This window comes from Lepus europaeus, unplaced genomic scaffold (genome assembly GCF_033115175.1).
Source record: "Lepus europaeus isolate LE1 unplaced genomic scaffold, mLepTim1.pri SCAFFOLD_599, whole genome shotgun sequence".
Taxonomy (NCBI): domain Eukaryota; kingdom Metazoa; phylum Chordata; class Mammalia; order Lagomorpha; family Leporidae; genus Lepus; species Lepus europaeus.
The window spans coordinates 1-11,498 of record NW_026909477.1 but is presented as its reverse complement, the minus strand read 5'-3'; the positions used below and the strand labels follow the sequence as shown (position 1 = coordinate 11,498).

Here is an 11,498-nt window from a genome sequence, read left to right as displayed (position 1 = left end):
GCGGCCCCTGCCCTGAGCCCTGCAGCCGGGAAGGAAGTAGTCGGCACACCGGAGAGGATCCAGAAGGTCTATTTCGGTGCCCACGCCACCTCCCTCAGCCTCCGCCCTCCCCCAGCCCCCCGGTCCCACGCTGGCCATTGCTCAGGCTGGCTCCCAGTGCAGCGTCTCCAGCTCAGATGTCCACAGGGGAAGACAGCACTCAGGGGTCTGGTGCGAACACATAGTCCAGGGCCTGGCGCTCGGCCCCAGCCACATTGGGGTGCCAGAGGTCCACGATGAAGACCACTCGAGGCCCATCTTCGGGGGAGCCTAGGGCACGGGGGGATGGACGGAGAGCAGCACTCAGCACACACGGGAGGGGCGCGTGGGCAGTGCCAGGCCTCGCTCTAACCCTTTGCATGCGTGGACTGAGCAGAACCAACGACAGCGCTGCCCATTCATCGCCGTTTATCCAAAGTCACTGAGGCACAGCAGGTTAAGTGATTTATCCAGGGTCCTAGCCTTGCATCTCCTTCAATAAGAGGGGCAGGGCAGGAGCCCAGCAGGCTAGGGCGAGCCACTTGGCAAGGCAGCTGCCCCACAGGTGATGGCCAAGGTCACGCAGCCGGGAAATGGTGCTGTTCGGGACAGGAAGTCGGTTGGGCCTGATGCCTCCGCCCTCAGCCCACTCACCTTCTCTCTGTAGTCCCTCTTCTCCCCCCCCGCCCCCCCGGCCCCTGCTAGAATGGGAGCCCCCTTACCGTTATGGGCCACTGTGTGCAGGAAGGAGTCGTCCACCAGTAGGCAATGCCCCTCGGCCCAGCACTGGGGCTCGCCCCCGACCACCAGCTCACAACCAGGGGGGATCTTCAGGCCTGTGGAAAGAGAGCCCAGCGTCCAACATGCCTGCTGCGTCCAAGGAGCCCACCCCAGTGGATCCGCAGACCCAAGGGTCGTCGGCACCAGGTTGTGTGGGGCCCTTCTTTGCTCTCTGGAAGGGGCACAATTCCAATAGACACTGGATGAAAGGAGTACTGGGGGGTGGGGAAGGTCTGGGGAATGCTGCTTCCGAAGTGCCTTCCTGGAGGAGGTGGCGTCTCCTGGGCTTTCTGAAGTGGGGCTCAAGAACTTAACTATGTGCTAGGCAGTCTCTCCATGGAGGCCTAAGACCAACAACTCGAGTCTGGCCCCCCGGAACACACAGTTGAGTGTGGGAAGAAAACTGAGCAGCGAAATCAAATGATGGGACTAGGAAGGCATCCTGGAGGAGGCATGGAGTCCTGGAGACAGGGTAGGAGGAGGCGGAGAGAGAGGGAAGACATCGCAGGCGGCAAGTCCAGCATGTGTGCGGCATCTGCCAGGAGCAGCCAGGCGGCCTTCATGACTGGGCATGGTGGGCGGGGCCAGGGTGTCCCCAGGGGCTGGCAACACAGATGATATTGCCTGAAGCAAGGTCATGGCATGGAATAACAATCAGAAAAATTCTTCCCATTTTCATTTGCTTTTCATCTTTAAAGCATTAAAAAAACACCTCTTGGGGTGCTACTGGAACGCTAACACTCCAATGACATGGCTCCCTTTTCAACGAAAAAATGCGGACTTCAGGCTAAGACGAGACTAGGGTATTTAACTAGAATGCTCAAAGCTTTTTTTTTTTAATTAATTATTATTATTATTATTTTTGACAGGCAGAGTGGACAGTGAGAGAGAGAGAGACAGAGAGAAAGGTCTTCCTTTTTGTCGTTGGTTCACCCTCCAATGGCTGCCGTGGCTGATGTGCTGTGGCCGGCGCACCGCGCTGATCCAAAGCCAGGAGCCAGGTGCTTCTCCTGGTCTCCCATGGGGTGCAGGGCCCAAGCACTTGGGCCATCCTCCACTGCACTCCCTGGCCACAGCAGAGAGCTGGCCTGGAAGAGGGGCAACCGGGACAGAATCCGGCACCCCGACCAGGACTAGAACCCGGTGTGCTGGCGCCGCAGGCGGAGGATTAGCCCATTGAGCTGCGGCGCCGGCCAATGCTCAAAGCTTTTTTAAAAATTTATTTCTGGGGACAGTGCTGTAGCGCAGTAGGTTAATCCTCCACCTGAGGCACCGGTATCCCATAAGGGCGCCGGTTCTAGTTCCGGCTGCTCCTCTTCCAATCCAGCTCCCTGCTGTGGCCTGGGAAAGCAGTAGAAGATGGCCCAAGTGCTCGAGCCCCTGCACCTGCATAGGAGACCTAGAAGAAGCTCCTGGCTTCTGGCTTCGGATCGGCACAGCTCTGGCCGTTCCGGCCACTTGGGGAGTGAACCAGCAGAAGGAAGACCTTTTCTCTCTTTCTCTCCCTCTCACTGTCTGTAACTCTACCTCTCAAATAAATAAATAAAATCTTTAAAAAAAATTGTTTTAACGAGTCATTTCGATTTAGGGCAAGGAATCCTCTAGAAAGATTCATTCTAAATAAGTAAAACAGGGCCCGAGGCGAGTCCATGGAGGACAATGGTACAGGTGGAAAAGGACAGCCAAAGACGGTGTGCAGGTAACTGAAGCTCAGGGGACCCTGCCCGGGGTTAACGGGGAGCCGCCCTCAGAGGCCAGGTGTGAGTGCCATGCTAGGCAGAGGAGAAGGCGTGCAAGGGGTCGCGGAGCCCAGGAGGTCATCTGTAGGCCGCTTCTACTTACCCAGATGGCATCGGACCCGAGCATTGGTGGGCCCGCAGCGGCCCTCGAGCCGGGCCCCAGGCAGGAGGACAGAAAAGCCAGCATTGCCGAAGGTGTTGGCACTCATGAAGCTCCGCAGGCCCCTCAGTGCCCGATAGGCCCCCGGGCACCGGCGGCAGTTGCTGGGTTGGCACCGGCCTGCTTGGTATAGCAGGAGCTGGTAGCACCCAGGGGCCAGGGGTGGGGACCAGCCCCGAGGCAGAGGGGTAGTCCCTGAGAAGTCCCAGCTCACAGCCCCAAAGTCACGCAAAATGGCAGGGAAGCTGCTCTCCAGGAGCTCCACGTCGTGCCGCTGAGCGTCCCGTGGCACAAAGGGCGCTGAAGGCAGGTCTGGTAGGAAAAGCAGGCCTGGGCGCTGAATGCCCAGGACCCCTGGCCCGCCCCCGGGGCCTGGGCCGCCCTGGGCAGCCCTCCTCACCCTACCCATGCCAGCCCAGGAGTAGCGCCGGGCATAGGCCCGAAGCCGACGGCTCACGAGACCCTCTGTCCTGGTTCCTTCCCCGGACTCCCCAGAGCTCCTGGGGCCTGGCCTGCCGGCCTCAGGGCACCCCCCAGGCCGACCCCTGACACCCCCAGCCCGGCTCCCGGCTCCCAGGGCCTGCATGTCTTGGGAACCCAGGCGGTAGCAGTACCAGAGGAAAAGGGAAGTGAGTGCTCCGAGGAGCACGGTGAAGGCCGAGGAAGCCAGGGGCAGTGGCCATGGGAGCATGACGGGCAGGGAGGCCCTGGCCAGGAGCCCTGGGGCATCTTCTAGACCCCAGCTTCCCTGTGCCCCCAGCTCGCCACCTGTCCCCTCCATGGCTGCTCCCTGGGCCGACTGTCTCTCTCCCCTCCTTCACGTACCTGGAGCCCCGGCCTCCCCCTCCGCTCCTATCTCCCACCCCTCTCTCTTTCCACCTCTTCCTCCCTCTCCATTCAGCTGTTTCCTCGCCCTCCGCCCCTCCCCCCTCCTTCCTCCTCCCGGCAGCCTCCTCGCTCTCAGCCCTCCACCCCCGTCTCTGTGCGTGCTGCCTCGCTCTCCCCCTTTTCCTACCAGACCCCGGCCCCGCACCCCGGGACCCCGCAGCCGGTCTTCCTCCGTAGCAGCGTCTCCTTCCTCCCTCTCGTCTCCTCCTTGCTCTCGCTTCTCCCTCGAGCCCACCTGCCAGTCCTGCCTCTCCCGGGCTCCCTCGCTCCTGCTCGCTCCTTCCTTGGCTCCCACTCACCCTGACGTCACTCCTCCCCACAGCCCTCTCAGTTTAGCTGCCTTGACCCCTCCCAGTGGCAGCCGCAACTCAGCCTCGGGGGTTGTTCCTCCGGATTTTCCTCCCGCACCCCCCACCGCGCGGCCGGCCCCGGCCCCGGCCGGACGCCACGTGGGGTGCAGGGGGCACCGTGCCAGCCTCCGGCCGCCCCGCAATGCGAAAAGAAGGGGCGGGGCCGGCCAGGGGGCGGGGCGAGCGTGCGGACCGCCGGCCCCCGCCGGCCCCGGGACTGCGGGCAGGGACGCCGCGGCCCATCGGAAGGTCTGCGGGTCCCGGGGGCGGTCAGCCTGTGCTCCCCCAACCCCCTCGGCCTTGGGAGAGCCGGCCCGGGGCGGGGACCGATGAGCAGTGAAAGAAAGCAGCTTCCGCCAATCGCCGGCGGCTCTCCAAAGCGGGGGCGGGCCGCTCGCGGGGGCGGGGCGGTGGGCGCTGTCCGCGCCCCGTGGTTCTGAAAAGGACGGGCCGGCGGGCGGGAGTCTGGTGTTTGGGAGAGGAGGGGGTCTCCCCTCCCCAGGCCCCAGCCGGGCCACCCCGAGGACTTCCCGGAACCACGGAGAGCCGCCCTTGCCCTGCGGGCGGGGAGAGCCCGTTCGTTCCACCTGAGCTCCTGTGGAAGGCCCAGGGAGGTCCCACGGCGGCGTCCGGATGTGGGAAGGAGGCCGACGGGGAGGTCGAGCAGGCGCGAACCAGGCTCTGCCGGCCCTCGGCGCCCGGGGACGAGGAGATTTAGATTCCAGATGTGCTGGAATGGCGGGGAGGGGTCTAATTGCTGCTGGGACCGGAGAGTTTCCTTTGCACCCCCTAGGGGCCGCGGGAGTGCGGATTACGGTCCAGGCTCCTAAGATCCCACCTCCCTCCATCTGCACTTCCTCCTCCTCCCTCCCCCACAAATAAATCCCAGGCCCCTCCCTTCGCCCGTCCCCAGGATCTGACGTGAGCTCGACACCTCTCTCAGATTTTGCCTCCCGCAGCTCCAGTGCCCAGAGCTTCCTCTCTCCGGGTTCCGCAACCCCATCCCCTCCCCTAGAGCCCCCTAGAGCCCAGTAGGAAGCTTCCCGATCCTCGACCCCACCCTAGGCCCCCCGGAAGCTGCCTTCCTCCTCCTCACCTCTCGGGCTTGGGATCCAGCCGGATGGACCCAGGTTGCAGATCGAGAGGGTAACCCAGGCGACCCGGCCCCTTCGGCCCTCTCAGCCCCACCCCCTGCAGCCGGAGCCGCGCCCCCCTCTACCACCGATCCAGGAGCAGAGGACAGAAGAGATTGAGCAAAGGGGGGTGGGGGCTCCAGGCAACACCCAGCCCAGTTCTGCCCCTCCATTCCAAGGGGCAGATAAATTGTGTTCCTTTGCTGACCCTTTAGCAGGGGAAAAAAAATAATAAAGAGAAAGATAAAAGGAGACGGAGGAAAGGTGGCAGCCAGATTGCTTAGGAGAGAAGAGATCGGGGTGAGTCGCCATGGGGACTCCCAGGGCCCAGCACCCGCCGCCTCCCCAGCTGCTGCTCCTGATTCTGCTGAGCTGTCCCTGGATTCAGGGTAAGGACATGAGCATGGGGGGGGGCGGCGAGGGGGGGGGAAGGCCCCCAGTAGGTCCTCCGCCTTCCTTTCTCCAAGCATCCTGGGTCTCCAGAGCTCATGGGGGAGGGGAGGGGCACAGTAGATGTGAAGGAGGAAGCCAGGGCTCTCTGGCTTGTGCTGGGAGCCCCTTGTGCCTAACGTTGAGGGAGCGGGCCAACAAGAGGTGCTTTTGGCCGCCTCTCAAGGGTTAAATCCAGGAAGGAGGTCTGGGGAAGTTGGGGGGATATCTGCGGAGGCAGGCTGCAGGAGCACGCGGGGTACCTGGGTGGGAGGTGGAGGTGCTGAGAGAGACGCCAGGCTCTGCTCTTGGACATCTGGACAAAGACAGATGAACGCAGGCAGGGTTCAGAGACCAGATACTCAGTCTCCCAGCCAGACTCTCTAGAGAAGGAGGCAGAGACTGCAGGGGGAGAGAGAGAGAGAGAGAGGGAGAGAGAGAGAGAGAGAGAAGAGACAGCCACACTGCAGAGACAGAAACCCTGAGAGAAAGCTGAACACTGCGGGAACAAGGGCTCCGAGGTGCTGCCAGACCCTCTGTGGAGTCTCAGGGTCCCGGCGGCCGGGGACTGGGGGGAGGACAGCACCATGGAACGGGGGAGGGTGGCAGCCCCAAAGGTCCCCTCCACCGTCAGCCCTGCTGGCGCTGTCCAGCATCCGTAAGTGCTCCATTGGACTGCTGGAGGCTCACGCGGCCGGGGGTGGGGTAGGGGTGGGAGTGTGAGGGGCAGCTGGGAACCACTCCTCCTATCTTGGCTCTCAGCCCAGCCCGGGACCCTCTGAGGCCCCGCGAGCCCAGCAGATGGAGGAGGGAGGAAGAACTCTGGAGGAGGGGATGTGGTGGGGAGCGGAGAGGCTCACACAGCTGCACCTTCTAGGTCTGCCTCTTCAGGAAGATGAGACGCTGCCGGAGCCTGGCAGTGAGACCCCCACCATGGCCTCGGAGGCACTGGCCGAGCTGCTCCACGGGGCCCTGCTGAGGAGGGGCCCGGAGATGGGCTACCTGCCGGGTGAGGCGCCAGCCCAGAGTGTGGGGAGTGGCACAGAGGTGGGGAGCCAGCCCAGGGCAGAGAAGGCTGCAGAATCGGGGGGCAAGTTTCCCCAGGAAGGCCGCTGGCATCCAGAGGGAGACGGAGTTGAGAAAGTTGGAGAAGAGTCAGAAGTGGGCATGGGCAGAACCTAAGACACAGGGGATGATTGACAGCTAGCCAGACACCCTCAGAGACTCACAGAGAGAAAGATGAGGGAAAATTCTGGGACCTGTACCTTCTGGGGAGGGACTTTGGGTTCAGGGGGAACCTCCACTTTCCCTGTGCACTGCTCCCCACTCCAGACCTCCCCCCATTTACTCCTTCTGTGCCCTGACTCCCCTTGTCCTGTCCCAGGATCTGATCCAGACACCACACTGGCCACCCCTCCAGCCAGCCAGACTCCCGCAGCGCCCTACCTGCCACGGGCCACTGAACCAGCCACAGGGCCTCTGACAACAGCCGTAACCCCTAAGGGCGTCAGGGGAGCAGGACCCACGGCGCCAGAGCTGCTGACCCCGCCTCCAGGAACCACAGCCCCGCCCCCTCCCAGTCCCCCCTCCCCGGTCCCACCTCTGGGACCCGAGGGAGGAGAGGAAGAGACCACGACTACCATCATCACCACGACCACCGTCACCACCACAGTGACCAGTCCAGGTGAGGCCATGGAAAGGGGATGGGGGAAGAGGTTGTGGGTTGGAGAAGGAGAGGCTGTTGGGAACGTGGGAAGAAGGAAGCTCCTCCAGGCTTCAGCCTCATAGCATCAGACAGGCAGGGATGAGTCCTTGCCACGGCCAGCACTGTCCATCTGTTGTGCCTGGGAAGAGGGTTCTGGGTACAGGTGGGAGAGGGAGCCTGGGAAAGGTTGGCAAGGGGCATGGGGAGAAGAGAGTGAAGGGGTCACCCCCAGCCACCGGCATCTCTTTAGTTCTGTGCAATAACAACATCTCCGAGGGCGAAGGGTTTGTGGAGTCTCCAGACTTGGGGAGCACCGCCAGTCGCACCCTAGGGCTCCTGGACTGCACGTACAGCATCCACGTCTACCCTGGCTACGGCATTGAGATCCAGGTAACGAGGCCCAGGCCTGGGGGCTTCCCAGCCCCTGCCTCCCTCCCGGCTGTTGTGACTCAGAAACTCACCGCGGTATTTGGGCTGCTCCACCCCCAGACAAGGAAGGTGGCAGGGGGCTTCGGGGGTCACACCCAGCCCGATCTGACTTGCCCTGGTGTGTGCCTGCCATCTTTAGGTACAGACACTGAACCTGTCTCAGGAGGAGGAGCTCCTGGTGCTGGCTGGAGGGGGCTCCCCAGGCCTGGCCCCCCGACTCCTGGCCAACTCTTCCATGCTGGGACAAGGACAGGTCCTTCGGAGCCCAACGAACCGGCTGCTCCTGCACTTCCAGAGCCCGCGCGTCCCACGGGGTGGTGGCTTCAGGATCCACTATCAGGGTGAGGCATCTGGGGGTGCTGGTGGACGGGCAGGGGGGTCATCCTGGGTGCAGAAGGAGCTTCTCCAAGACACAGGGCACTGAGAGGGACCCTGGGCAGCAGGGCTCTCAGAGGAGACTTGTGCACACCGAGGTCACACACTCACAGACCTGTGCCTGAGGGGTGCATGCCTCCAAGTGCAAGTTCACTCACTCAACTCTAGAAATGCGTATGGAGCACCTGCTTCATGCCAGGCTCTGTGTTAGCCACGGACCTGACTTGAAGGCGCTCAGAATCTGGATAGCAACCAGGATGGTTACCATTCATGAGAAGAGCTGAGAGGAAGGAAACCCAGGCGGGCAGAGCGGGCAGCAAAGCGACCACCGTTTCTTGCAGGGATATTGGGACATGTGTTTGGAGAAGGTGATGACTAAGCTGGGACCTAAAGGATGAGCTGGCCGAGGGAGACAGGGAAGGAGGCAGATGTCTGAGTGGATGAGAAAGCGCAGCCCAGACCCAGAGAGGAGAGAACACGTGACTCTCTGGCCTGCAGGGCAGGATTGTCCTCGCTGCTGTGTGACCTGGGACCATTTACCTAACCTTTCTGCGCCTCATGGTCTCATCTGAAAGATGGGGATGAGCGCACTTCCTGCGCGATATTGTGAGGGGGTTCGAATGGGTTTATATTGGTCAAGGGCTTCAGACAGTGTCTGGGACACGGTGAGACCTCGATGATGACATCACTCGCTGCCTTCGAGGTCAGAGGTCAGAGGTCAGAGGTCAGGAAGGGCCAGTCTGGGAGACAGGTTGGCTTCAGATCAGAGAGAGGCTTATCAGCTTCAGGCTGCTGTGTGTCACCTGTGACAGGGCGACGTGTGAAATCTTTTCAGCAGGGGAGCAGAAGCCTCAGCCTTGTGCCTTAGGTCTCCCTGATGTCTGGACTGTGTGTGGCGTGGCAGAAGCAGGGATGTACCCGTGCGTGGCTGTATTCACGAACATGCATCCGCAGCCAGCCTGCACACGTGTGAACACGCATACTCGCCTGTGTCCGGGAACCCTCCCACAGTGCGTGTTCTAGCACACGTGTGCATGAAGCAAGGGGCCCAGCCCATGTGCCCTCTGCAGACACTGTTGGCTTCTGCAAAGCCCCTTCCTATGCTCTTAAAAAAGAAAGAAGAAAGGAAGATGTACTTATTTATTTGAAAGGCAGAGAGAGAGAGGGAGGGAGGCCTTCCACCTGCTAGTTCACTCCCCAAATGTCTGCAATGGCTGGGGCTGGGCCAGGCCAAAGCCAGGAGCCAGGAACTTCTTCCAGGTCTCCCACATGGGAGCAGGGGCCCAAACACTTGGCCCATCTTCCACTGCTTTCCCAGGCGCATTAGCAGGGAGCAGGATCAGAAGTGGAGCAGCCGGGACACAAACCAATGCCCATACGGGATGCCAGGGTTACAGGCAGCAGTTTAACCCACTACACTCAATGCTGCCCCCCTTCCTGGGCTCTCTGGAGAGTCACTGGGGGCCTGCCCTGGCTTCCCGTGTGCTGGCTGCCCGCCCCCACCTGCTGAACTCGGTCATGCACTATACCCAGGTTACAGCCTCTACTTGGCTTCCTCGGCCTCTCTTGGCCCAGCAGGGTGCCCACCAACGAGGCCTACTTATGGAGAGACCAGCGAGGAGCTGGGGCCACGAGCTTGGCGGTGGAGGCCTGGGTGTTGGGGGAGCGAGAGCGAGCCCCGCAGATCCGGGGGCCTCCGACTGGATTCTCCGATGTTACAGAACGGCTCCCCCTGGCTGCCTTCAGCAGCCACTTCCCTGGGGGCATTGAAAATAGGACTCTCCAGGCTAACTGGAACACTGGGGACGCTGCGCTATTGCATAAACGGGCCTCGCTACCCGCCTCCATCTTCTCAGCTTTGCGGCTCTGCCGCGCCTTTGGGACCCGGGTCCTGTTTAAGCCATTGGCCACCTGCACCCACTGGCTGCCCGCACCAACGGGGACCCCGGTGTGCTGTGGCCTCATACGCTCCTCTGACAGGTCCAAGGCCCTGTCCCCTGGCACCCCGAGCCCTTCACCAGCCATTGCCTGGGTGGGTTGCTTCTCGTAGCCACTCCGGGAGCATCCAGTGGCGAGCTACATCGACTGGCTGCAGGGCCAGCCGGCCCATCCCGGTGGCCTTGACTCCCGCTCATTCATTAATGGAGCCCGAGGGGCGGGATTTTGACAGGGCTGTGCCTGTTTCTTTGATAGAACTTTCAGGCCACTTCTCACAGATGGGAGTTAACAGCTCGGAAGCTGTGGTCCCAGAACTGGAACTCAGCTCTGCCTACCTCCAAATCGATCAGCTTGGCTCGGCTTTTAGGAGAGAAATGCAATGAGGCCTCATTTAGTCTCACAGCGGTGCTGGACAGTGGTTAACATGATGGGGAAGAAAAAAAATACGCATGCCAGATTGCCTAGAGAGAAGAAGGAGAGCTGTCACAGAGAGAAGTCAGGAAGGCTTCCTGGAAGAGGTGGTGTTTGATGTCCTCCTTGGAAGATGTGAGAGAGGGCGTTCTAGATCAGCGTGAGGGCGGGAGCAGAGTGATGTGTGGGGCGGGAGCTGTGTGCTGTACAGGGCACTGGATGCCAGGAAAGCATTCACGCTGCCTCTGTGGACCACGGCGAGCCATTGCCGTGGCTAAACTTGATGGAAACCACCTGTTCTAAGTCGTTGTGGGGGTCTGACTATCTCAGTAGACTGAGACCCTCAGAGGGCAAAGCCGGGGTCTTTGTCACTCCCCCCCAGGGCCCAGCTTGTTGAATTTTTGAAAAGAGGGAGGGACCGGGTCTTTCACAAAACCACCGAGGGCCGGAAATCAGAGAAAGCAAAGGCCCAGGCAGGCGGGGGTCTCCCAGGCCCTCTGCTGCCCAGAACCTGCGCCTCCTACAAGACACGGTTTGGTGTGCTTCCTCCAGGAAGCCCTTCTGGGTGAGCTCTGCCTGCTTCTGAAACGTAGACACACAGAATTCCGCCAGGGTCAAGTTCGGAGCTCATCGTCCGTAACAAGGAACTTGCCATTTCTTTCTTTTGTTCCATAGGCTTCCCTGAGAATTTCAGGAAGCTCTCAGATAGAATGCAAGCCGCGCCGTTAACTAGAATGAGTAAGAAACAAGTGGCGCCGGGCCATGCTTAGTAGAGCCGAGAAGACAGAGTACGGCTGGCAGGCCGTTGCGGCTAGGGCCACGCCTTAATCTGGTTCCAAGCTACCTGGCAGCCAATGCAAAAAGGGAAATTACATAGTGCTCCTTGCAGGAAAGAAGACAAATCCATTTTTCAAGGAAAGCAAACATTTCCTAGCACTTCAGCTGCACTGGCGGGGGGGGTTCACCTGAGGGCACCCACTGTGAAGATCTTTAGTGACGGTCCCTAAAGAAGCGCCGTGTAGTTCCTCTGGTTGGAAGCTGAGGGTGTATTATCCCAAGGCACCTCCGTGGAAGAAAGCCTGTGTGTGTGTGCCTCTGTGTGTGCGCGTGCCTCTGTGTGTGTGTGCAGGCCTCTCTGTGTGT

The 11,498-nt window shown here is 61.1% G+C and overlaps 2 protein-coding genes across 2 annotated transcripts; one reads left to right on the top strand and one right to left on the bottom strand.

Annotated features, from left to right (window-relative positions):
• Nucleotides 1–84: 84 nt before the first annotated feature.
• LOC133755604 (aspartate beta-hydroxylase domain-containing protein 1) lies at nt 85–4,178 on the bottom strand. Its single transcript, XM_062185677.1, has 4 exons — nt 3,994–4,178; nt 2,641–3,512; nt 741–854; nt 85–309 (listed from the first exon to the last, which is right to left on the bottom strand). Exons 1-4 carry the CDS (start codon nt 4,176–4,178, stop codon nt 200–202), a joined length of 1,281 nt encoding a protein of 426 aa, XP_062041661.1. The 3' UTR covers nt 85–199.
• A 701-nt stretch (nt 4,179–4,879) lies between these two features.
• LOC133755602 (seizure 6-like protein 2) lies at nt 4,880–7,972 on the top strand (the record flags this gene model as incomplete). Its single annotated transcript, XM_062185674.1, has 5 exons — nt 4,880–5,457; nt 6,375–6,506; nt 6,882–7,181; nt 7,453–7,592; nt 7,771–7,972. Coding segments are annotated over exons 1-5 (853 nt in total), but the record flags the coding sequence as incomplete, so codon positions are not given.
• Between the last annotated feature and the right edge of the window lie 3,526 nt (nt 7,973–11,498).

Bases quoted from the DNA above. Each gene is read 5' to 3' on its own strand.
- LOC133755604 (XM_062185677.1), bottom strand. From the start codon at position 4,178: ATGGGCCGCGGCGTCCCTGCCCGCAGTCCCGGGGCCGGCGGGGGCCGG. The intron at 3,513-3,993 runs GTGCGGGAGGAA...AGGTACGTGAAG, and splicing joins GGCCGGCCGCGCGGTGGGGG to GAGGGGAGAGAGACAGTCGG. The intron at 310-740 runs GTAAGGGGGCTC...CCCGTGCCCTAG, and splicing joins GCACACAGTGGCCCATAACG to GCTCCCCCGAAGATGGGCCT.